The sequence below is a fragment of the Dromaius novaehollandiae genome, chromosome 9 (genome assembly GCF_036370855.1).
Source record: "Dromaius novaehollandiae isolate bDroNov1 chromosome 9, bDroNov1.hap1, whole genome shotgun sequence".
NCBI lineage: Eukaryota > Metazoa > Chordata > Aves > Casuariiformes > Dromaiidae > Dromaius > Dromaius novaehollandiae.
Window position 1 is genome coordinate 31,544,980 of NC_088106.1, and position 24,204 is coordinate 31,569,183.

Here is a 24,204-nt window from a genome sequence, read left to right on the forward strand (position 1 = left end):
TAACAGGTTGTCTCTGCTGGAGACCCACAAGCAATTTCACCTATCGCTGGAGGAACGTGGGTCCAGGGCATGCGATGCCAAATGGCTGCAGTGATGCTTCCAGGTGCCAGCTAACTCCTGAGGGCCACCAATGCCTCCCCGGCCACATAGGGCCTGTCCAGCCTCAAGCGTCAGCTGCTTTCAGGGGAACACACAGGTCCCATGTCTTTTTGACAGCCCCTACGTGCAAAGAGCTCCATGTTGTTCCCAAGATGCTGCCAAAATCTGAACCTCCTGGCAGGACTGTCTGCTGGCGTCAGATCGCTCATCTGGGCTGGCAAAATTAGCAGAGGGCCATCCCCTCCTCTGCATCATTTGCCTCCTGCGTGGATCATTCCCCAGGTCCCATGGTTTAGTTGACCTGATGCTAACATTCGTTCACTGTCCAAGTCTGCAGGAACTCTGTCACCAGCTTCTTGGCCATCTGGCTCTCAAGGACACAAGGAATATGTCAAGGAATATGAAGCTTTCAGAACAGACAGACCATGAGCTCCAAAATGAAGCTGTCAGTGGCAGGTGCAGCCAGCTACGTTGCGTGTTCAAGCTACAGGATCATTTTTTCAGATTTTTGTCTTCTGGTTTGCTCAAAAAATATTAGTCGTCTTCTTAATTTATTTTAGGTCAATCCAAAAAACATTTTCTTCCTCCTCCCAGAACTGCCTCCACATTGGAAAGTCAGTTATTCACCAAGCCAGAGCTCTGCCCTCTGCACCCAGGCTAATCTCTGTAACTCATCTTCTGCGCTGAGATGCTGCTGTCTGCCCACATCCCTCCTGCCCAGCCTCCTGCCTCCCTGTCCACATCAGTCCCTTCGCACTGCCGCTGCTGGCATGCCTGTCCCTGAGCAGCGAGCTCTGGTCTGCTCCTTCCTGCCCCCATTTGAGGACCCTCGTGCTATTTTTGCCTGGCTGCTGCCTCATCTCCTCCTCTCGCTCCACACTCTTCTCTCCCCTTCGCCATGCTGCTACCTCTCCTACTGCACTGGCCCAACAAAGCGATCTCCACGCATCCCACTGCACACATTTCTGCTCACAGAGCTGTCAGGGAGCTGTTTGCCCTCTGCTCCTTGGCTTGTTGTACAGGAAAAAAACATTAAAATCCCCACTCTGCTCTGTGTTTATTTAATGTCTCTGGACCTCTCCACAACACCCAGGGAAAGCTGCCCTGCTCCATCCCCAAGACGGTTAACATGCCACAGTCCCTCACTGCTTTACGTTCAGCAGATCCATCTAGAGCATCCCCAGATCACCCACGGCCATATCAACTAGGACCAACTTCGCTGGTTTTGTCACGGAGAAACAGCCACGTGGCAGTCTGTCCCTCCACGTCATCCCAAGTGCGCACCAAGACTCAGCGCTGGAGCTCGGGTACCTCATGTCTCCCTGGAGAAGAGCAGTCCCACACCAGGCGCTGCTCACGTGCCCCACAGAGGCACAAGGGGCATTTCACGGGCGAGATAAGGACAGACTAAAGAGGCTCAGCATGTGACACTGCCCAGGGACTTGCAGCCACCCATCTGGCTGAAAAAGACTGTGTTCAGAATTAGCCTGGCCTGGGGGCTTGACTTTGCATGTAAGCCTTGATGTCAAACCAGCTTCTTAGCAGTGTGGTTTCAGCCATCCCTGTGACAGCACAAGAGCAGCTCCCAGTGCGGACACGGTAACCCGCATTACCCACACATCCTGAGAAGCAGGATTTCAAGCAGGGCTGGGTGCACTACTGGGGACAGCAGTTTTGCCCTGGTGCTGCCAAGAAGCCTGAGTCCACATACTGATGCTCTCACCCAAGGGATTTGAGGTAAAACAGGAGGGACTGGGTCACAGAGCAGCCAGGCCACCCGCCACACACAAGCAGCTTTTCAGCCCTCCTCACAGTGGCAGCAGGAAGCTTTTGGAGTCTGCTTTGCTGCACATGAATCAAGCGGTGCAGAACTCTCTGGCTCCAGCACAGGAAAACACTTAAGTATATTCTTGACCTGCAGCATGTGAAAAGCCCGATTACACCAATGGAACTTCTCACATGTTCAAAATTGAATGCATGCTATGCATGGTGGGATTAAGACCAGCAGCCTTCTGTCTTGGCCCCAGGGTGAGACCCTAATGCCCTGGGACAGTTTGGGGGTTCAGCGTGGTAAGCTGGAGCGTGGCGCAGGAGGACCTCCATTTCAGGCTGCAGCAATTCAAATTCAGATGCAAAAGAAGGTGTGATCCACTTGCCAGGAGAGCAGGTGCCCTCAGATATGCTCATTTGGTAGCCAAGGTGCTTTTGCATCACTCAGACACTGCAGGCCAAGCCGGCTCTCCTTATACAAGACTTTCCCCTTCATCCCTAGCTTCTCCTCCCTCAGCCCAACCTTCAGCTGACAGACCCCCCTGCTTCCCCTTTGCAGAAGTCAGAGGCTGTCCCGGCAAGCCAGAGCCCTCTCCCAAAGCTTGCTCTTGCATCGAGGCTTTGGCACCATCCTGTGGCCGTTCCACCTCGCCGGCAGCAGTGTGCCACCATGCGAGGCCACATCTGCTCCGGCCTCTCTGGGGAGACATCCAGGCCAGCAGCAGGGCAGGCGGAGGAGTAGGACGGGCACGAGCAGCGCCTTCTGCTCCTGCTGGTGCGGTTGCAGGGAAGGCAGCACCGTGTCCGCGCATTGGGTGTGGTACAGCTGTTTCCGGCGGGTGCTGAGGATATATCTCAGCGCTGGACGGGGAGATGCTGAGCAGATGCTTTCTGCTAGTCTCCTCCGCTCTCCAGAAGCAAACGCTCCCAGCGTTACCCTTCCTTCCAGCTGCACTGGCTGACTGTTCCTACAAGTTGCTTGTGACTGCAAGGAAAAATAAATATAAATGGGGAATGCAATTGTTCCATTTACTGATAAACCTGAGCAATTTGATCCTAAACCGAAGTGTCCGGAGGGCTCTGGTATGCTCCCTGCACGGAGCTGCTCACTGGTCGCCGTGTGGATGAATCTTGGGGGCCTCCCTGCAGCTCCACGCAACCTTGGGGCTGGCTGTCGTCACGACGCTGCTGTGCCACCGCCGGGAGATTTTACCGGCGGGGAGACGGGAGCCCTGACAAACCCCATGGCCTTGGGGGGTGGCCTTGGCCGGGGTGGCTGGTGTGTGCAGGTCCCCAGAAGCGTGGGGGGCAGCAGGTGGCCCAAGCAGAGCTCAGGAGCCCCACTGGAGCCCCGCGACCTGCAACCCGCCACGGACCCAGGGGAATGTCCCAGGGTGACATGCCTGGAGACCATGTCCCCCAAGATGGTGTTTCTTCACCGTTCCTTTCCACGGCGGCGGGTCGCCCTGCGACGTGGCAGGACCCCGCGGGCGCCCAGCCCTGCTCCCAGGGGGATCGGCTGCCCCGCCGGCGTGCGAGGGCGGTGGCGAGCGGCCTTTCGCCCTTCTTGGCCCGCTGCTGCTCCCAGGGCGCCGGGGTCTCCCGGAGAGGGGGAGAGGGCCGTCTCCCGTCTCCCCGGCGGATGGGCGCTGAGCCGCTTCCCGGCCGGACGGGGACAACGGCGGGCGCCGTCCCGCCAAGGCGCCACGCGTCAGCCCCGGCGAGCTTCCGCGGCTCCTGTTTTCGGCGCGTCCCGGATAAAAACACCCAAAAGCAGGACCCCCCCCCCTCCCCGTGACCAAGGGCGGCTGCGGGGCGGCGCGGCCCCCGCGAGCCGCCGGTTACGGACGGGCGGGCGGCGCCGCTCGAACCGCCGTCCCGCGAGGCCCCGCGGCCGGGCCCGGGCCCGCGACCGCGACCGCGACCGGGCCGCGCCGCCCCCCAGGCGCCCCGCGGCGGCGGAGCCCGCCCCGCCCCGCCCCGCTCCGCTCGCGGCCCTACATAGCGCGGCGGCGCCGCCGCCTTCCCAGCCCGGCCCGGCCCCGCCATGGCCCCGGCCGCCCCGCTGCTCCCGGCCCCGCTCCGGCTCGGCGCCGCCCTGGCCCTGGCCCTGGCGCTGCTGCTGCCCGCGGCCGCCGCGCAGGAGGCGGAGGCGGGAGGTAGGCGCCGCCCGGGGGGTCGCGGCGGGCGGGTAACGGCGGCGGCTCGTCAGGAGCCGTGGGGGGAGCCCGCGCCGCGGCGCCGGCATGTCGCGACAGACCCGGCGATAGGGCGGTCCTCGGCGGGGCAGAGCCGAAGCCGCCGGCCCGGGGCTCCCCGCGGGGCCCTGCTTCCCGGGGGCCGCAGCCTGGCGCGCAGCGAGGCCTCGGGGCCCTGGTGGAAAACGGGTCTCGCAGTGTAGCCGGAGTCGCGCGCTCGTGGCTCTCCCCCCGGCCCCTCAGGGGGTGCGGTGCTGGGGACGGGCCCGGGCTGTCGCCCCCAGCCCCCTCCTGAGGGCCGGAGGACGGGGCCCTGGAAGAGACTCTGGTGTGCGTGTGGCTTAGCAGTATGTTTAGGGACGTCAGTCACTTGGCCACATCTCAGACAGGAGTTGAGTAGGTGTCCTGGGCTGGGTGTATTCACTGAGGCAGCCAGAACCCAACAGAGTCCCCTTGGGAGAAAGTCCTCGCTCAGGATGGAGGAGACTTACTGGGGGAGCCTCAAGCTGAGAGCCCCCAACCAGGAGGATCTGACCAGTGTTGTGTCATACCGAGGAGCAGTGCAGGGCAGGTTGCTTGTTCTTTATGGGTGATGGGTACAGCTTAGCTTGGTGGGTATCATGCTTTTTACAGAAGAGGCCAGAGCAAGGGGTGGGGATGGCTCTATTCAGAGGTGTCCCGAAGAAATCTTCCCATCTTCTGAGTGAAGATTTGCTGGTTCTTCTCCATGCAATGGCTCTGATTAGGAAGAGAGCAAGGAGGCAGCACGCTTTTTGGTATCTTCCTTCTGCTTCAAGCCACTAGCTTCCGTTCTGTTGTAGCAAAGTGTGGAGGATCATACGGGAGGCTTTTAATAGCAGCTCAGATGGAAAGAGATGGTGTGTAAATGAGGAGACCATCAGTGGCTGAGAAAACTTATCCTGGACTTAGGCAAGTGCTGGGCTAAGATTTGGCTTGGGTGTTTTTGGTGTGTGTGTAGCCTATTAGTGTTTTGTGCAGAGCCAAGGACTGGGCATTAAGTCTGGCTAGACTGGCTGTGGGAGTTGGTACTTAATGTTAACTCTCCCCGGGATAACCAGCATTCAAGGCAGGGCAATGTTAGCCTGTGTTCAAGGGCACTTGGCCTGGTGCAGACGTGCCCCGGAGCTTGAGGATAGCCCGGCTGCGGAGGCCTGGTGCAGACGTGCCCCGGAGCTTGAGGATAGCCCGGCTGCGGAGGCCTGGTGCAGACGTGCCCCGGAGCTTGAGGATAGCCCGGCTGCGGAGGCCTGGTGCAGACGTGCCCCGGAGCTTGAGGATAGCCCGGCTGCGGAGGCCTGGTGCAGACGTGCCCCGGAGCTTGAGGATAGCCCGGCTGCGGAGGCCTGGTGCAGACGTGCCCCGGAGCTTGAGGATAGCCCGGTTGCGGAGGCCTGGTGCAGACGTGCCCCGGAGCTTGAGGATAGCCCGGCTGCGGAGGCATGCTTAGAGTGCAACAGCCTCTCTCCCTGCTCTGCCTTGACTGTAGCTCCTGGACGTGATGGACTAGACCTGTATTGGTCTTCCGAAGCTGTACTTTCAAAAACTGGTGCCTTGAAAGGCTGTAAGAGTCTGGAAAAGAGCTGTTCCCATATAGCCCAAAGAGACTGTCTTTCGGTTGACAAATCTGAGACTGAATTGCAGATGTAGGTGCCAGAAAAGGGAAGACAGCCCCCAGGAGGATGCAGGGTGCTGGTAGGAAATCCCACTAGAATTACAGGTTTTCACTTGGTCTCCCGATTGCTTTCTGGTGTGCAAAAGGGCTCTTTCCTAACTGCTTGTGAACAAGCAGTCTGAGGGGCTGCACAGTTGTGATGTTTTTGCGGCCGTGGTCAGAAAAGTGGAGAGGATGGTGCTTCCCAGACTCCGCTTCAAATCTGGTTAGAAGTGTGCAATCTCAGCCCTCTCTTAGTGGTGAGTAAACACACTTATCTGAGCTATGTTAATAAATTGCTGGCTTGTTTCAGGGGTTGTGCAGAGCATGTGACTGACTGGTGGATCGCAGCTGAGGCTTCCTTTCAGCTGGAAAGAGTAAATGCAACTTTGCTGCTTGTGAGTGTGGAAAGCCACTCTGGAGAACAGGCACCTCTGGAACCTAGTTTTCTCCTAATTAAGATGCTCCAAGGTAGTGATCCTTATTCCACCAATCACTGAGTATTCAGGCAAATTGCTTAACACAAAATGGGGAAAAAAACCTCACCAAAACCAAAGTCAAATAGGCTAATGCTTAAGTTATTTTTGGTAGCTGTGAAGTTTAAATGGCTGATCCTCAAGGGCTGGCAAATATCCCTACCTGGGGTCTGGGAGAGCACAAAAGCACTCTCTTCCTTGGGACTGCTGACACCAGGAAAGGAGCAGTGAAAATGCAAGCAAGTTACGCAGAGGAAGACTTTCCCAAAGACCAAACACTGCAGCAAGCTGCAGACAGACTCTGCTACCCATGAGGGTGGTTGATCTGTGTAACTTTTCCTCCTCTTGTATACAGCTTGGGAGAATGTAGGCTCCTGCCTGGATATAGCTAGTTGTCATGTTTCATCTCTTGTTCTGCTTTTTTTTGCTTCTGCTTTTCCTTGTAGCAACTTCCTTGTTAGCAGTTTGTGTGACTAGATCTCCTCTGGTGATGTATGCTTGTGTAGCTTGTCCAAGCAGGGTCCCTCTGGACTGACCCCCATCTCTGTCCCCCCCAGCTGTCCCATAGCATGCTTGCCACAGCAGATGCTCTCTTTTTTTAGAGAAGACCCAGGCGAAAGAGTTCACAGCTGAGGGCTTTGTTGCAGTGTGGCCACAGCAGATGACTTCCATGTAGGTCTCCCTTGGAAATCTTTGTAGCAGTTAAACCCTGACTTTCCTTTTCAAAGGAGAGCTGAAGCTGCAACTGTGTGTGACCTGCTGGAGCCCAGATGGCTTATTCAGTGGGTGAGGCAGGCCGAGGGGCAGGGTTTGACCCGCACGGCAGTGGATCAGTGCTGCAGACGCTGATCGAACAGCAGGCGCTTTGTCAGAACACCTCCTGTCCGGGAACCTGGTCAAGTTTGTAAGTGAAATGCTTCAGTGAGACCAATCTGCTGCAAATCATGCTTGCTAGAAATGAGCTGTCTTCTGGCCCACTGCTTTGTTAGTGTGTAATTGCCCTGAATATTAACTCGGTTATGTGAATCGGGCATGTAGATCTGCAGCTGCTGCAGGTCACAGAGGTGACTGTGGTTGCTGCCACTTATCTGGCTTTTGGATGCTGTTAGCCCTGCAAGCAAGAAGGGCTGGCCATACCTGGAGAGCAGAGACAAGTTACAGGTATCTGTTCAGTAATTGCATACTGATGGCTTGAGTCCTTAACCTCCAGCTCGAATAGCCTTGCTTATCTTGTGTTTGTACTTTTGTGCTTTCTGCTCTGTAGATTTGTGTGTTGTAAATGGGCAGATCAGTTGGTGACAGTCACTTCTGGGGCAGCTGTTCTGAGTAGGGCAGAAGGGATGGTGTATGTGTGTGTGTGGGGTAGTCATGTACCCATCTAAGCTAGGCAAAAGAAGCTGGTTCCTTAAATGTTGAGGCGGGGGGGATGGTGGAGGGGGAAAGCTGTGAACAAAGCTATTCAGGTTGTCTTCATTGGGAGTGGCTCTGGACAAGCCAATTTACCCATTTCCAAGGGAAAAGCTGTATGTGCAGAAGGGAGATGGCTCTGGATGCTGTGTTCCACCCCACAGCAATCCTACTGTAGGGCTCAAGGGAGAAGGGAGCAACATGAGGAGTCCAAAGCTGTAACTGTCTCTGAGGCCTGCATCTGACTTGGGGTACAGAGCCCTGCAGGCAGCGGAGCCCACGGGCTGGTCTGCTTGCCCTCGGCACGCTCCTGTGGGCTTGGGCTATAAATCTGAGCACCCTGAGGCAGAGAACAGCATGCAGTGACTTACTGTGACACTGAGTGCGTATTGCACCTGGAAGTGCTGACAGCTTTTACAGCAGTGTTAAACTCCATTACAGCTGGTATCCTGGGAATAACAACCTTCAGGAGTATGTCTGGCTTCTTGCAAAGCAAGGGACAAGCAGGAGCAGGCCCTGAGGAACGCTGTGTTTTAAAGCACTGAAACGCTTTTAAAAGTACTGAGGTGTCTCTTTTCCTTTTTGCAGCTTGTCACCAGTATACAAACAGGAGCTGTGAAGAGTGTCTGAAAAATGTCACTGTAAGTAGCAGAAATAAAACTCTTAGCCTCTCAAATGCTTGAAAACCCAGTGTGTGCTTTGCAGGGCTGTTAAAGGAGCAGTTTCCTCTCCTGGAGCTGGTGGGTGCTCCCTTCTGTAGCTGTCTTGAACAAGCTGCAAATACCACCCACCCATGAGAGTGAGAGGGCAAACACCTCAGTGCTCTAGCAATAAATAGGCTTCTAGAAACTTTGCTCGGCTCTTGCTGTATGCTTCTTGACTCAAATAATTGAATTGCTAAGCTCATCATGAAGCATTTGGGACACTTCTTGTGGTCAGGTAAGTCTTAGGAGTGCAGGAAGACTTAACCACGGAGCATGATGTTCTGGCATTGAAAATGAGTGCATGTGTGCTAGTAATTGAGTAACTTTGATCCAGCTCGGAATGTAGCCTTGCAACTAGCAGGAGATTGGAGGAGATTGGATTCCCACCCAAGTCTTCCTGTGAAACAGCTGGCTTTTTTCCTTGATTTCCTCACATAGCAGTATAGAGCCAGCTAGAGGCTTTAAGAAGCCCTGCTGTTGTTAGCCTGGGGGTTAGGACTAGCTAGTCAAGCTGCCTCTCCACCAGTCTGAATACTGGAGCACTGAGTGGATGTAGGATATGTATTGCTGTCCTGTGAACGTCCTCCTCCTCTTATATTGGCAGACTTGAGCTTGAGTCAAATCTCATAGCTGGCTTAGCTAGAGCCAGTTTGACCAGAGCCAGCTAAATTCTGGCTCTATGGGTTGTTGCCACTAGGAGGGGATGAAGCAGACTGTGTAAGCAGCTGCGTTTGGCCTCGCTGGGAAGGACTAGTGAGGGCACACATGAAAGTCTTCTGTTCAGCAGTTCTGTTTCAAATGTCTTGTCCTAAAGCCTTTGTTCCTGTCCCAGAAATGCTGCCCAGAATAAACACCAAGGATCTAGCGATTACTGCCTTCTCACAAGCCAGAAGTATTCTCAGAATCTTGTTGCAGAAGTCTGCGTTCCCCTTGCCCGTCTCTTCTGGTGTAGGCAAACCTGACATAACCCCTACTGACTGAGCAGAACTGTTTCGTGGTTTTCCACTTTGCTGCTAGGTAACCCCAGGACTTAGGCTGCAGTGGCACTGTTGCCATAGCTAACAGAGCAGAGCAGTGTTACTGCACAGCAGTAATGCACAACTGTCTGTCTTGTGTCGCAGTGCCTGTGGTGTGTCAGCAGTCAGAAGTGCATGGAGTACCCTGTTCGAAGAATCCTTCCCCCGACTGACCTCTGTGAGCTACGCTCGGCACGCTGGGGAGTCTGCTGGGGTAAGTGAATTTCAGTGAAGGAATGACTGGTTTTAGAGGCTGATGCTGAACAGTACTGATTGCTGCTTGCACTGGTGTTGATGGGAGATTTCCCCTGCCTGCTTGCCTTACTTACCTTATAGTAATGACTTGCCTAAGTAGATTGGGATCCTGCAAACTTCCTGAAGTATGGGTGAGAAAACTAAGTGTGAACAATACCCTGTCTTCTGGAAAGAATGACCCATGTGGTTTTAGTTACTCTAAATAGGTTCCTCATGCTTTAATATGATGGAAGCTTCCACATGTGGCTAGCACCTAGTAGCAAGAACTGAAGCCCTCTGCAGGCAGCTGGCAGCTGCCCGTGCAACCCTCTCCAATGCTCAAATTGTGCACACCAGTAACTGACTTCCCTGCGACAGCTGTGCTCTGCTCTCTGAACATGGTGCATCATTCCTCGCACTGCTTTTGTCTCTTTGGCTTTAGCTGTATAGCTACTTTCCCAGGCAGTTTCCTAAAATTCACTGAGGCTATTTGAAATACTAGTGAGAACTTCTCTAGAGTCCTTTGTGGGTTTTATTCTAGGGCTAGGCATGCAAATTCTCCTCTTCTAAAACTAGCACTGTGTAAAGTATGGCAGAAGTAGCTATTTGGAGCCAAGTTATCTCGAGGCGATTTTTCTGGCTGATAGCTGAATATTGGCTTTGCTGTTTCCTGCTTGGTCGCTCTGTTCCTTGGTGTTATTCTGGAGAAGAGTGTCTAGGATTAGTGCATGCTCATAGCTGGACAAGGCCCAGCTTTCAGAGGGTGGGGTAGGAGGGTGAGTTAGGAGGCAAGAGGTGGCTCTGTGTTTCTCCCCACTGTCTGGCTACCCTTGATGGGGATCTTGGAGTGGAACTGTGGTCACAACTATATGTTCTGAGGCTGGGCTGTCTTCTCCACCCACAGCAGAGCACAAACTGCTCCCCTTCCTCATGGAGGGTGAATCTCCTCTTTGTGAGCATAACTGTATGTCTTCCTGAAGCTTTTGTAAGACCTTGAAATACCAGTTTGTATTTGAGTAGATTCACAAAAGGCTTCATTGTAGAAGGACACATTCCTTAACTTGCAAAACTAGCTTTAGAGGAGATTACTTCGTGGGTGATTAGCTCTCTAATGAGTCTGTATTTATGGTGTGTGAATTCCGAAGTCTTTATCATCAGGTGGAGGAGTGAGCAGTGCTCAGTCACAAACCTCTGCCCACAGGGAGGGGATGAGCTGAACCCCAGGCTCACTGTGGAAAGCCAGATGTTTCAGAAGCACCAGTGTAGAGCTGTGCCGTTGGAAAACTTCCCTTTTAAGATGAAGAGCCTATTTACTGTTTTGTCTTGCTCAGCACTGCTGATTCCTAACACTTGGATTTGAGGCTCTCTCCTGAAAGACTCCATAGGTCTGTTGCAGTATAGCTAGACAGATAATGACACTGTATGAGAGGTGGGAAGTCTTGACAATCATTCTCAAATATTGGCTTTTCAAAGCTGTGTCTAGAGCACTAGCCTGCAGACTCTCCATGTGCTTCTGAGTGACTGCTAGGGAACCTCTGCATGACAACAGCCCCAAGGTTTTTTCTTGCTGAGTTACTAGCCCTCTGGATTAGTGATTAAGAGATCTTTGCTTCTTCCTTACAGCTGCTCAAGCACTGTCCTCCAGCTTGGCACAGACTTGGGAATTCACATCTACTGTGACCTGGAATGTAGCAATAACCAAAGTCGGGAAGTGCAAACTGCAGCAATCCTTTGCTTGTAACTTTTCACAGGAGTAGTTTGACCCGAGTGCATTTGTTCTTGCCATGGTCCTCATAGCTGGTAAATGAGTGCTATGGTTAGCAGCTATATACAATGAATTGATGCATATGTGCCAGTGCCAACACCTAGTGTAACTGTAGATATAATTTCCACTTTGCTTTCTACAGGAATCCCAGACTCTTCTAATGCATGTCCTGAGTCCAGTAACTGAAGCTGCTGTTGGCAGTAGCTGTGTGGTTGTAAATGTTATAACTTCCAGACAGCCATATGTTTGTGTGCTAAATGTTTTTGTTGAATCCTTTAGTGAACTTCGAAGCCCTGATCATTGCGATGTCTGTGGTGGGAGGAATGATCCTTATTATGTTGGGTGTCTGCTGCTGCTGCTGTTGCAGGAGAAAGAGCAAAAAGCAAGTATTTTAAAGCTGCTCCCTCTCTTCCCAAAGAGTAGCTAAGATGCAACCACATACTGTTGCGGAAACTGAGCGTCAAATGCACCTAACGGGCTGTTCTGTCTGTCAGGCCAGACAAGGATGATGAGAGAGCCGCTAGAGAGCGAGAGAAGAGGAGGGTGCGGCAAGAGGAGAGGTGAGATTCTGCTGGAGCAGCTATTTCTGTGCAAGCAAATCCAACACTGCATCAAGCTGCAGAACAGGTTGACTCCTGTCTATGCTGCTTCAAATGCCATGTCAAGAAGGGGTGTGTGGCCTGACATGCACAGTTAGTGCATTCAGTCTTGGCATGAGTGTAAGCCTCATAAGCAAAATCTTTCTGCTATGATTTGTGGATACAGCATCAACTGTGTATATCCACTGAAAATTCCCTGAGGGTTGCTCATGTGTGCTAGCTCTGGTGCTCTCCTGGACCTTCTGGAGGTGTCCTGCAAAGAGGCCAAGAACTGTGTGGGTCCTGATGCCAAGCACACCTGTTAACCTGGAGCTTCCTAATTTGGGAGGAAGCAGGGAGGTGTACTTGTTGCTTGTTTTTTTTGTTTTGTTTTTTTTGTCTTAATCACTGATTTGTTAATGATTTTGTTTTTGTTTTCCAGGAGAGCAGAGATGAAATCAAGACATGATGAAATCCGAAGAAAATATGGTACTGTGGCTTATGCTAGCAATTCAAACTAAGCTCTAGATCTAGCAACTCAGTAATTCTGTATTCCTTGCTATGGTTACAGCTACCTGGGATGCTTGGCCAGCAGGGAAAACAACTTCATCTCCCACATCTCACTGAGTTGCTCAGGTGCCCTCTGGGAGCAAGTCTAGAGATGCTCTGGTTACAACTTGTGATCTGACACAAGTACTGCTTGCTTTGTGGGGCAGGAAAGAGAGACTGCTTAACACTCCATGGAACCTGTGTCTTTCCAAGACACTGAATGAGAGAAACTGGTGGGTGTGACAGGAGGGGAAAAGCAGAAGCTGATACCTGTAGCGCTAGCCATAAGCTGCTGTCCTTCAAGAATGGCCTTTCTGCAGTCCTGTGTTTACCAAGCAGTTGGGAGCAAACAGCATGGGGTGAGAGGACAGATGGGAGCTTGTGGTGCCCTGCAACTCTAACACAAAGCAGGGTTAGGCAAGAACCTACTCTTCTGAGCTTGGAGAGTAAGCCTCTGCAAGCGGAGAATTCCTGTGAAGGTAGTTTAGTCCACCCTGAGTGTTTTGGGGGAGTGTGTAGGCTTATGGGGCTGGACTAGCCTTCAGGCATCACTCCAGAGCAGACGGAGGTATCTCTACTGCCTGGCCATCTGGGCCTGTTTACTAGAGAGCTGCCAAGTGCACTCCCAGTGTTGTGTGCGTGGCTGAGCGCAGAGTAGTCTGACTTGTGCACAGCAAGTGTGGTGGTCTGTGACTCTGGGGGGGTGGGGGGGGCGGTCTGCAGAGGGAAAGCTGGAAACCTTTTCTCCATCTGTAACTGCTGCCTGCTGCAGAGCCAAGCTGGATAGAACAACTGAGGGGCCTCTGGCTGGGTTGGCCTCTGTAGTGGGAGGCAGAACAGGCAAAGCTGTGCCCTGGGGAGGACTTCAAGGTGAGACACCTGCCCTTGGAAATGGAAGAGCCATGCTGCAGTGCTGTCTTGCCATGCCAAGGCTTTGTCTTGATGCAGCCTGACTGCAGAATTTGCATCCCAGAAACCTCTCCCCTTCTGGCTGTTCTTGCTCAAAGGTGTTGGGGCTGGGAAAGCAGCCAGCAGAGTGGCTTGGTGACAGAGGCTTGTTACTATGGCTCAAAAGTCAGACTTGTGTTCCTTGCTCTACTCTCTCCCATTCTGTGAGAATGTGTGAGCAGGGAATCACTTCTAAGAATAGCTTTAATTTGATTTGTGATGGGTTTGGGGCTTTCACTTCCATGTCCAGTCCAACAGATAGAGCATGCAGAAGGAATGCTTTGAAAGAACAGTAGTGCTGCTTTACATGGACTGCTGTGAAAGGAATTTGCTGTCAGGCAGAACTTCTTAATGGATCTCTCCTGTGCAGAGGAGGAAAGTAAGGGCTGTGTTGGATGCAGCTGACTGCATGCACAGCTCTTCCCAGCTCAAATAAGAACGGGTTTTGGCTTTCAGGAGGACACCAGTACATGCAGCCTCAAAGGACAGGTTAGATGAAGTATGAATAACAGAATTGTTATCAAGTACTAGACTTACTGCTGATGAGACTGGAATGCCTAGTAAGCTCCTGGATGTCTGAATGAATCTCTCTTCTCTTCTAGGCCTCTTCAAGGAAGAGAACCCTTATGCAAAATTTGAGAATTAACAGCATCTCCTGATCTGCCCAGCACAGATGAACAGTGCCCTCCTGCACAGAGCCACAAGGACTCTGGATTTCACCTACCAAAAGCAAATCACTGTGATGCCACTTCCTGCTTCACTTGCCATAAAAGATGGGCCAAACACTTGGTGACACTGTTATCCCCACTCTGGATACTCAGTTTGCTCCAGTGCTTCGCTGTAGTAGCAGGATCAAACTGAGAAAACTAGCCTTGCTCTTTTTTCCCCATTGCAGTGTCTGGAGCACCTTCTGAAGATTTGTGCAGGAAAACTTGGTGGCAATATTGGAGAACTAAACATGTGAATACTTCTTCTCACTCACCCCTGGGGTGCTAACTGAGTCCAAAACAATGCAAATAACCATCCTTATCCCCTGCCAAGGGCAGAAGCAACCTCGTGCATATTCCTTGCTCCTTCCTCACTAAATGTCTGTTCACACTGAGTGAGACTTTTGTCTCCCTCTTTTTTTTTTTTCCTCCCCCCTCCCAGTATAGGCAAAAGTTAGCAAGGGTTACTTGACCTGTTGGTCAGAACAAGGCCTTAGCTGTTACTCCAAGTGCCTGTACTTGTCTGTGCACATTAGCATTCCTTTCAAAAAGCACAAACTTCTATCTTGGGCTTTCATGAGAAGACCCTGCTTGCACATTCTCACTTAGAGCTAATCTGGGGAAACTCTACAACTCTTCTACCTCTGTGTGCCTTTCTAGATCTTCTCCTGGGCTTCTGACAGCCAAGGCTGATAGCAATACTGTAGGATTCAGATGCAATTGCAATATGTTGGCTGTGTATTAAATTGATTTGATTACTTCTCAAGTCTGAAAGAATTTAATTCTGCTTCCACATGAAGTATAGCTTGACAGACACTGCTGATAACTATCCAATGGGAATCTTCACTATGTTACATTGCCCTGGCTACAGCAGTCTTGCCCTGCTAGGCTGGCTCATAGACTTGCTACTGCACTCTTTCTCGAGCTTGGTTCTCTGGGCCTGAGACTGGAAGTCAGTTCACCAAGATGTATGTTTGTTAGTGTCCTGGAAAAGTTGGGTGGGGGTGGATGAGCTGCTCTCTGTGAAATGAGTTGGTCTTCCTGAGAGAGCTTGGAGTGTATCTCATAACATGGGCCTGGGGGGAGATGTCTGTGTGGATGGGGACAGCAGCTCACTGAGTCGCATAGCCAGTGACTCTTGGGAGCTTGCTTCATTAAGAGCATTAAGCTCTGAGAGAGCTTGGAGTGTGTCTCCTGCTGACAGGAGTAATGTGGGAAAATGCTAAGATCCTCCCCTCTACTAAGGCTTGCCTAAAATTCTTGATTTGAATTGCTGAACTTGCAGCCCTCTGGTCTTGTAGGACACAGTTGGAGCTGAACTCTGGACTTTTTAAACTAAACCATCTGTGAAACCTTGCTGCTGTTCCTGAGCTGTGCTGTGACTGCATAGAGCTCTTCAGTAGTGCAAGAATCTGACTTGCTTTTGCCAGGACTGGATGGAGATGTAAGACCTGCAGGTAACTTTTAATCTAGTCTGTCTTTGTATCTGCTGCCAAAAGATACTCAGCTTCAGGTGATAGAAAGAGTAAATGAACGACTTGGCCAGTGCTGAATGAAACTTGGTACTTAACCTGGGTTCTTGTTACTGTGAACTCTGCCTCAGAGTGCAGCACTAGAAGGAGGGCTACAAGGAGAAGAGTTGGGGTTGCCAAGCTCTTATGGGCACTTCCTCCTCTTCTGTCCTAGTCCATTGGATTGACTGGGTATGAGGCAGTGGATGCCATGGCTGACAGCTGCTGTGTCTTGGGGGTGATTTGGGCAGTTCTCCCAATCTTGCCCTGGGTGGAGGCTGCAAGGCTCCTGCTTGCTCAGTCTCTCTTAGCCAAGCTTGGGAGAGCTTAAGAGCCATAAATGCTCCAAGAGCTGAGGTGGGAGGAGGTGACAGCAAAGTGTATCCAGTTGCATATATGTGGGAAGTGATGCTTTAAGAACCCTCCCTCCCATCTCCTGCCCTGCACTTGATTTGAGAACCCCTTGTACAACCTGTCTTCTGCACATGGAAACCTAAGCATGGGGTCTGGCAAGGACAAGTCAAAACAGCGAAGATCGTGGTTGTCACTTGTGTTTAACTGGGTATGCTGGCCTGGAGGGGCTTTAGTTCCCCAGCTGACTGAACATATGGAGGGCCCAACTGGTGCTCTGCTCTTTGTTTAGTAATGAGCAATGTATGGAGGCAGCTGGTGCTGAACTGTATAGCTGTGTTAGCGCTGTGGGTGTTGAGCGCAAGGTTTGTACCTCCTGTCTTTACCTCCCCCAGGCTGTGATGGGCTGTATCCCTTCCTGCCAAACCAAGCAGTTTCTGCTGGGTGGGGTGGGAGGCGGGTAAGATCCCTGAAGACTGGGACCAGTATAATCCCTGCCAGTCTGCAGTAAAGTGGAGCCCTTTGGGCTACCTGATGCTTCAACTGATGCTGCCCCCTGCCATGGTTCCTGGCACCCAGTGGTGGTGCCTCTGAAAACAGCAGTGTTGGAGGATCCTTGCAGGCAGGCTCCCCTCTCTAGGCAAGGAGTCCTTTCCGCATGCATTACCTGCTCTGTCCTCATCTGCTTCACCAGGGCAGAGGGAACTGCCTTTTGTAGGGAACCGTTTCCTTGCATGGATGAAGCATAACTGCATTCTAGGATTACATGCAGACAGCACAACACGCTGCCAGGAGAGCACTGGTTATCACTGTCCTGTCTGACTGCAGCTGGGCAGCAGCACTGTCCTCTGCTTATATTGGGGCTCCAGCATCTCTCACCTGGAGGCTGTCTCTCTCCAGTAGCCTGTGATGGAGCTTCTGTTAATTGTTCTTACTTGTTCTTGTGACTTTCTGTGTGGACGTATCACATGGCTGACATGAGACTGAAAAGCTAGCAAACCCTTTGACTTGGATGGTTGAAGGCGAAGAGGTGAAGATCCACTCTTGTGCTGCTCTGGGCTGCCTGCCCAAGTCTGGAGAAAGAAATATGCCCACACTGTAACTGCCCTGGCAGGAGCATGTGAATTGTCAGCTGGATGTGGGGAGGGGATGGGGAATGGAGGAGTTAGAGCATGCTTCAGTCAATTTGCTCTCCCAAGCATAACCAAAACCATCTTCTCCTTTCTTCCAAAGCCACTGGAAGACAAAATGCCAATCTCGCTCTTGTCTGCCCCTGTAAAGGAGAGGGGACTAGCAGAATCAGATCCATTTGTTGGGGGAGGAGGGGAGTGTCTCCTAATTCTGGTGCTTTGCAAATAGGAGATGCAAAGCTCAGGCTGTGGAGAGGGGAGCCTGGTGTCTGGGAAAGAGCCTTTATGAGGATTAATGAGTCTCTGTGCAGAGGCCTCTGCATGCTGGTAAGGCTCACCCTGCCCTGGCCCTGGGGGGAAAGGTCTGCATGGATGGGGACAGCAGCTCACTGAGTGGCACAGCCACTGACTCTTGGGAGCTTGCTTCGTTAAGCACAGCGTGCATGGCCAAGGACGACGTGCACTAGGAGAATGCTTGCAGAAACGTAAGAGGAACAGATTAAAAGTGTGCAAAGGGAACATGGCTTTGAGCCAGGGGACAGTCATACCTACGCAGTGCTGCAACTGCTGCCTACAGGACTGCCCTGCCTAAGGAAAGGTGCAGGGTGAAGCTGGTGCTGGGCTGACTCGCAGGGCAGGGCATGGCTGAGTGGGTCTGGGCCCTGGGGCTGGTGGTGCTGAAGCATGCTGGAGGGGGGCAGCTGTGGCCAGCGAGCAAAGAGGCCTGAAATGGTCCCTCTTTGCACATGTAACCAGTGCAGGTGCCACCTTTCCTCTGCAGGCAGTGACTGCTGGGCTAAACTCGAATGGAGGGAGAGGGAAAGCTGCTGCACCGCTGAACGAGCGGTGCTGTCCCCTTGGGAGGAGGCAGAAGGGGCTGCGGCCGGGAAGCTGCTTCTCCTTCCATCCCTGCTTCCCTCCCCTCCCTCTCCAGCCGCTCGCTCTGCTCAGCACTGGTTCCTCTGCAACAGGCCCAGAGGTAGCAGGGGGCAGAGGTGCCTTGATGCGGTGCAAACCGGCTGCGTTGTAAATACCCCTGCGCAGCTGCTTCCCCCCCGCTCCGGCCGAACCACTCGGCCGGCGGGAAGGGCGCCCCGCCCCCTCCCCCGCGCTTCCGGGTCCCCGTGACGCACTTTCTAGAGCTGCCGCCGGGCGGGTGCGCGCCGCCGCGTTCCCCCCTCCCTCCCCCCTCCGTCGACGGGCCGGCCTCTCCCGTCGCGAGCGCGCACCGCCTCCCACGTGACCCCGAGCGGCGGCCAATCGGCGCCCGGGGCTGCTCGCGTGGCGGCAGGAGCGACGGGGGGGGAGGGGGCGAGGCGGGGCGCGCGCGCTCGCGGGCGGTTGGCGGCGGCGGGAGCCGAGGCGGGAGCCGAGCGCGCGGGCCGTTCCCCTCAGCGCGCGCGCGCGCGCGCCGCCTTCCCTTCCCCTCCCCTCCCCTCCCCTCCCCCCTTCCCCCCGTCCCGTCCCCGCCGCCATGTCGGAGGAGAAGCCCAAGGTGAGGCGCGGCGGACCCGGCTTCCCCTCTGCTGTCCCGGTGGGCCGCGGCGGGGCGAGGCCTGAGGCTGCCGGAGGGGGAGGCCTTTTCGGCGGGGGCTGCCAGGACGGCGGGGCAGGGTCCCCTGGTGAGGAGGCTGCCCTGCCCCGCCCCGCGACCCTTCCCCCCACGCGTACCCACGGGGTGGCAGGCAGGGCCAAGATGGGCTGAGTGGGGGCGTCCCGTGCAGGTAGGCAGCGTTGTGAGGTCCTGTGGAAGTCCCTTGAACTTCGTCGCTGAGTGGAAACTGCAAAATCGGGGGCTTTCCTGTGGAAGATCATTTAGTAGTATGGTCATTGTCATCTTTGCAATGCTAGGAGTGTGCATAGTTCGTAGGTAGGGAAAAACCGAGGGAGAGCGACTGGAGTTTATACGGCTGCATGTCTCTGCAGCTTATTTTCAGGTGGCATCCAGGTAATAGAAGCAATCTCTATTACCGAAAGAGGTATGTAGATATGCTGGGATTTGTTCTGTGCTTAAACTCGTTTTGAAGTTTTTTTTTACTTTTCCCCTATTGCCTGAATTGACAACTGCAAAACTGTGAGGGTTCCCCTCCCCTGCCCCCTCTCCCCCTGTGTGCTGTGGGGAACATCCTCTACAAACAGGAAGAAAAGTTTCTGATGGTTGAGGGCTTTGTTACTGTTTTTGATGGAGTCTTTAGATCACTTTTATTCGGAGCAATGCTTAGCTCACTATGTTCTGCCCTTTTTGTCTTTTTTTGTTCAGGAAGGAGTAAAAACAGAGAATGATCACATCAATCTAAAAGTTGCTGGCCAGGATGGTTCTGTGGTCCAGTTCAAAATAAAAAGGCACACACCTTTAAGCAAGCTGATGAAGGCTTATTGCGAGAGGCAGGTATGTACATCAAACACTGCTTTAGCGGGTTATGGCCTGGTTCTGCAGAGGGTTCTTCATGCTGCTCGTGACCCTTATCTTTTCATAAGGAAGAGTCCTTGGCAGTATGGTAATTCCACTGTTTTTCTTTCTGGAACATTATAAATATCAGTGCCTCAGAGACTGAATATGCCTGCTTGTACAGAAGCATAGGAGAGTAAAGATTTAGGATGCTAAGTCTAGACCCCCAAACTTAACTGACAAAAAAGGTTTTAATGCTTAAGTTGATGAAAATTGCCCCTTCCTCACTGCATGCTCCTAGGTTTCTAAAATATTCCCATGACAATGATACCAGGAGTCAGAATTTCTTGAGTTTTCATCTTGAGAACTGAAATTAATTTACTGCGTGACAGTAGGAATCTTTAGCTCTATAACCCTCAGTTTTATCATCTGTAAAATCTTTATTGACTTTATACAGTCTGTGTTTTCAGTTTGGAAAATGGCAGGAAAACAAATTGTAACATGTTGTTACTTTTTTTGTTTACAAAGTTTTTTCTCCTCCCTTCATCTATCTTCCACTGCCTGCTTCATGGTTATGATTGCTGTATTCTGCAGGTGGCAGGAAGCTGCTTTGTGTAGGAGACTATTCTTTGGTGCCGTTCTCAGTTATATGGAAGAGTGATTTACCCTGATAGCACCATTCTTGAGTCTGTACTTCTGAATGGTTGAACTAATACTGTACTGTGCCAGGCGGCACAGAAAAAGGAAGGGTAGGAATGTGAACGACTTCCAGAAGTGGAGTGAAATTTTGTTTGCAGGCATCACTCTGTATCTGATACATGTGGGATCCTTTCTTTGCTCACCTGAGTGCTGTGTTCTGCCCTGTCTCATGCCTGATGTTCCAAGCCTGAGGGTCCTTATGCTACAAGAACTAAATACATTATCATCTTAAAAGATGTATGGGGAGTTTTTGCATCTGTGTGATAGCATTATGCGTGATTGGAAACAAGTCTGAGTAGCACAGGGATTTCAGAGCATTTTAGAGGGCAAAACAAAGATCACTGAGGCAGGGAATAAAGACTGTATCATGTGATTAAACACTGTCATAATATGATTCTCTTGTAAATTCAACAAAGGTTTTAACGGCAACATTAACTCACTAACTTAAGTCTAACACTTAAAAGCCCTAGTGTTTTTTCTAATGAATTTTCCAATTAAAAATCTGCATAAAGGCCTGCCAAGTTCTTTTTTCCTCTTGCAATCTTTGCTTCATGTTTCCTTTTCTTTATCAGAAGATTAAAAAACTAGAACTGGGAGAGGATGCCTGGTGTGAATCAAAGTCTCATGACTTAAATACAGGTAGTCAGTGTTGATAGTTACACAAAAAGGTAGCTGTTAGAGTTTTTTGGAAGTGTTTTTTGTCAAGTGAACTTAAAATACTTTTCTGACTACATAAGAAACAGTTGTTGTTCTTTTCTGTCCTGCTCTCTGAGACTTTATAGAATTGTGTTCTGATTGATCTCTTTTATATCCCTTCCTGTTAATGTTTTTCCCTGGCTTTACTCTTTCTTCCTTTCTGCCTTCCTTGGACTTAAATGTTGCTTTCTTGCTCGTCATTGACTTTTGATATTTGTACCTTGCAGAGCAGGTAGCAGAATTTAGATCAGAACCAGGTGCCAAACAAACACCTGTTGTTTTATATAGTGTCCTTGCTGTGGCGGTAGCTGCCTTGGGAAATCAATCTAAATAGCTCTGCTTCCTTAATTTATATAGTAAGATAGAGGCCTAAGTTTCCTTTCTATTTAAATCTTTTGAACCGTAATTTTGTTGGTATTTGTTCTGACAGTAAGTGAGTAAATGTTGTGTTTGCATTCCATAACAAAAATGTGGTAATCTCAAATTAATTACTTTAAACTTGCAGGGCTTGTCAATGAGGCAGATTAGATTCAGATTTGATGGACAACCAATTAATGAAGCAGACACACCTGCACAGGTATGGCCAAAAAAACTTCAGTTTTATTGCAGATTGCTATAAAAATGTTTTGATGTCTGCACATAGATCAAAGTATTTCAGAGTCATTTTGATTGTAAAACTATTGTCATAAGCTTAGTGCATTCCAAATAATTTGTCTAGGCTGGGATATTTTTCCTTTGATTTTTTTTTTTTTTTTTTTTTTAACTAGTGGTGGCATTGGTGAAATAGCTGGCACCTGAGTGCCATTGTGAGGGCTCCTGAGTAGTGCTGGAGCTCTGTCTTCCTACTTCTGCTTCAGCCTGATTTGAGCAATTTTTGCCCCTAAATGCTGTTGCTACTGCTAGCACTGGTAATGATGAGAACTTGGGGAATTTCTTGCATTGACAAGGCCTGCAGCAAGAAGAGAAGAAACACTCCTGGCTGAGGTGCTTTGTTGTAGAAGATGCTAAATTGCTGAGTTTGGTCTGACTGACAAGCGTGCTTCTAAAACCCGTTTCAGTCTTGGTGATAAAGACAGAGGAGGTTATGGGATTATGTTCTGCATGCAGCTGGCTGAAGTGCGCCCTTGGACTGCCTGCTAAAAGTGCTTAGCTTTCTAGGCTTACAGAGGTGATGCCCTCTCTGGAGTGAGTGATGGAAAGGGTTTAGTACAGCATTAAAATTGCACACTAAGTGCTTAATTATTGGTACTGTTTAGAAATAGAGAGCTAAATCCTTTTGTAACTATACAGCTGTATATTTCAAGTTTTATATTTTGTATGTTAATCTAACAGCTGGAGATGGAAGATGAAGACACTATTGATGTGTTTCAACAACAGACGGGTGGAGTGTGTTAAGAAATGCCGTCCTTTTGAGAAGAGGAATTTAAGGATCCTCATCACACCTCACTCCCTCATCTGTGCTTGGATTTGCTATTAAATAGTAAACAAATGAACATGCCAATCACACAGGATTCTTCTAAAACTTAAGAGGACATTTACCAAAATTGCTTTCTTGTCTTTGACGTACTCCGTGTGCAAGTCAAAATATTATCTGCAGGGATTATATCTTAAATTGGGCCAATTTGATTTAAATTCAGATTAAGTAATATGCGTTGTCTATCTGCTGTTATCTTTTTTTTTTCTTTACACCTGTGGCCTAAATATTCATCCATGTTTGAGGATGTGGAGTGTTCATTCCTGGCTCTTGTCGTTCTTGCCCCACAAATCATGTAAATAATTTAGTATATTTTCATGCCAATCGTGAGCTTAAAAGTGTCTTCTTCAAATATGGCTAAGAGGAGGAGAAGAGCGGCTGACTTAAAATTTTTAGTATGTGTTGCAAACACAGTTAGTTCAGAACTCTTAAGCCTATGACACAAAGTATACGCAGATACAATGCTTAGTATAGAGTCAGAGTTTGAAATATTGCAAATTTACATGTGCTTTGTCATAATATGATAAAGTTGACTGAAATGTACTTTTTTCATGCAGAAATGAGAATTGTCCTGAATTATTGTTGGAAATGGAGTTATCAGAGCAGCTGGTCCAAATCTAACGCTCATAATAGAGCAGCAGTATTTTGTGTTCTATAAATTTATAAAAAAAAGAAGCCCGTCACTGCAACCTTACCCATTTATTAAGATGAATTTGTAACTTTCCTCTGCTCCTTTTAGTATGACTCCAGAAACTGTATCTTTATTTCTCAGTTGGTACTAGAAATATGTGGCCTCAGGTTTCTTTTTAATACTTGTCTTTGGTAGATAAACTTGATCTATAAATGAGAAAAAAAAACACTTTTAGTGTCGCCAAGCTGTATGTGCAGAAAAGCTGTCGAGAGCCTGGTAAGCAAGGAAATACATACATGTGTGTGGGTGGGTGTGCGCGCGCGCGCGTGTGTGTGTGTGTGTGTATATATATATATACATATATATATAAAAATCTTGCAACAAATTTCTGCTCTACTCCTTCCCAAAATGTATGGAATTTTAAATGCATTTGTGTGATGAGTTTGAGCTCCTTATGAAGTGTGAAATCTATTTCAAGTGAATTTTTAAAAAGGCCATCCTGTTATCCTTCAATAGGTTGTCCATTGCTGCTTGATGAGGTCATTATCTGCCTTTTATATTTACCTGACCAATTTGACAATGTTAGATCATCTCCTGCTTGCTTGAAATCTTGCTGAAAAGGTCCTTATTTCCTTTTTCATTTTATTGTATATGGGTTAGGGTGGGATATCCTGTAGATCTCATTGTTTATTTACCAATTTGTACATTATTTGTTGTCCTTTACTATTGTATACAGTAAATATAGTTTGGTACTCTGTCTCTTGGTTTACGCTTAATACTGCTGTGTTCCAGTTGCCTTTACTTGATATTGGGCTGCTGAAGTGCTCTTGTTTTCTCTCCCTGTGTATCTCGAAAGCCTTACGCTTATAATACATTTATGCTAAGTGTGATTGTACAGTTCATAAAATGCATTTGTCCAGGAGGGGTAGGATTAACGTAAAGGAACATCTCTGTCAGATGATCGTTCAGGGTGTATTACGGTCTACTAAGGAGGAACATCAATTGGATATGGCTGTTTACACAGCAGTGTTATATGTGGGTTCTTCAGAGATCAGCTTTGGAAACTTTCTTATGATTAAAAAAAAAAAATACACGGCTAGGTATAAATCACTTGAGTGTCTACTAAACAACTCCATTAGCAACAAAATTCCAGGCTCACTGAGGCATTTTTCTGTGCAATAAAACTGTTTGAACTTCTTG

General features: G+C 50.1%; 2 protein-coding genes across 2 annotated transcripts; both read left to right on the top strand.

Moving 5' to 3' along the window:
- The first annotated feature begins 3,827 nt into the window (after window positions 1-3,827).
- On the top strand, window positions 3,828-14,889 carry PTTG1IP (PTTG1 interacting protein). Its single transcript, XM_064517135.1, has 7 exons — window positions 3,828-4,028; window positions 8,211-8,263; window positions 9,448-9,556; window positions 11,621-11,723; window positions 11,836-11,901; window positions 12,362-12,408; window positions 14,019-14,889. Exons 1-7 carry the CDS (start codon window positions 3,917-3,919, stop codon window positions 14,060-14,062), a joined length of 534 nt encoding a protein of 177 aa, XP_064373205.1. The 5' UTR covers window positions 3,828-3,916; the 3' UTR covers window positions 14,063-14,889.
- A 3,529-nt stretch (window positions 14,890-18,418) lies between these two features.
- LOC112988700 (small ubiquitin-related modifier 3) lies at window positions 18,419-23,761 on the top strand. Its single transcript, XM_064517140.1, has 4 exons — window positions 18,419-18,610; window positions 19,376-19,504; window positions 21,405-21,476; window positions 22,232-23,761. The coding sequence occupies exons 1-4, from the start codon at window positions 18,590-18,592 to the stop codon at window positions 22,292-22,294; spliced, it is 285 nt and encodes a 94-aa protein (XP_064373210.1). The 5' UTR covers window positions 18,419-18,589; the 3' UTR covers window positions 22,295-23,761.
- The last annotated feature ends 443 nt before the right edge of the window (window positions 23,762-24,204 follow it).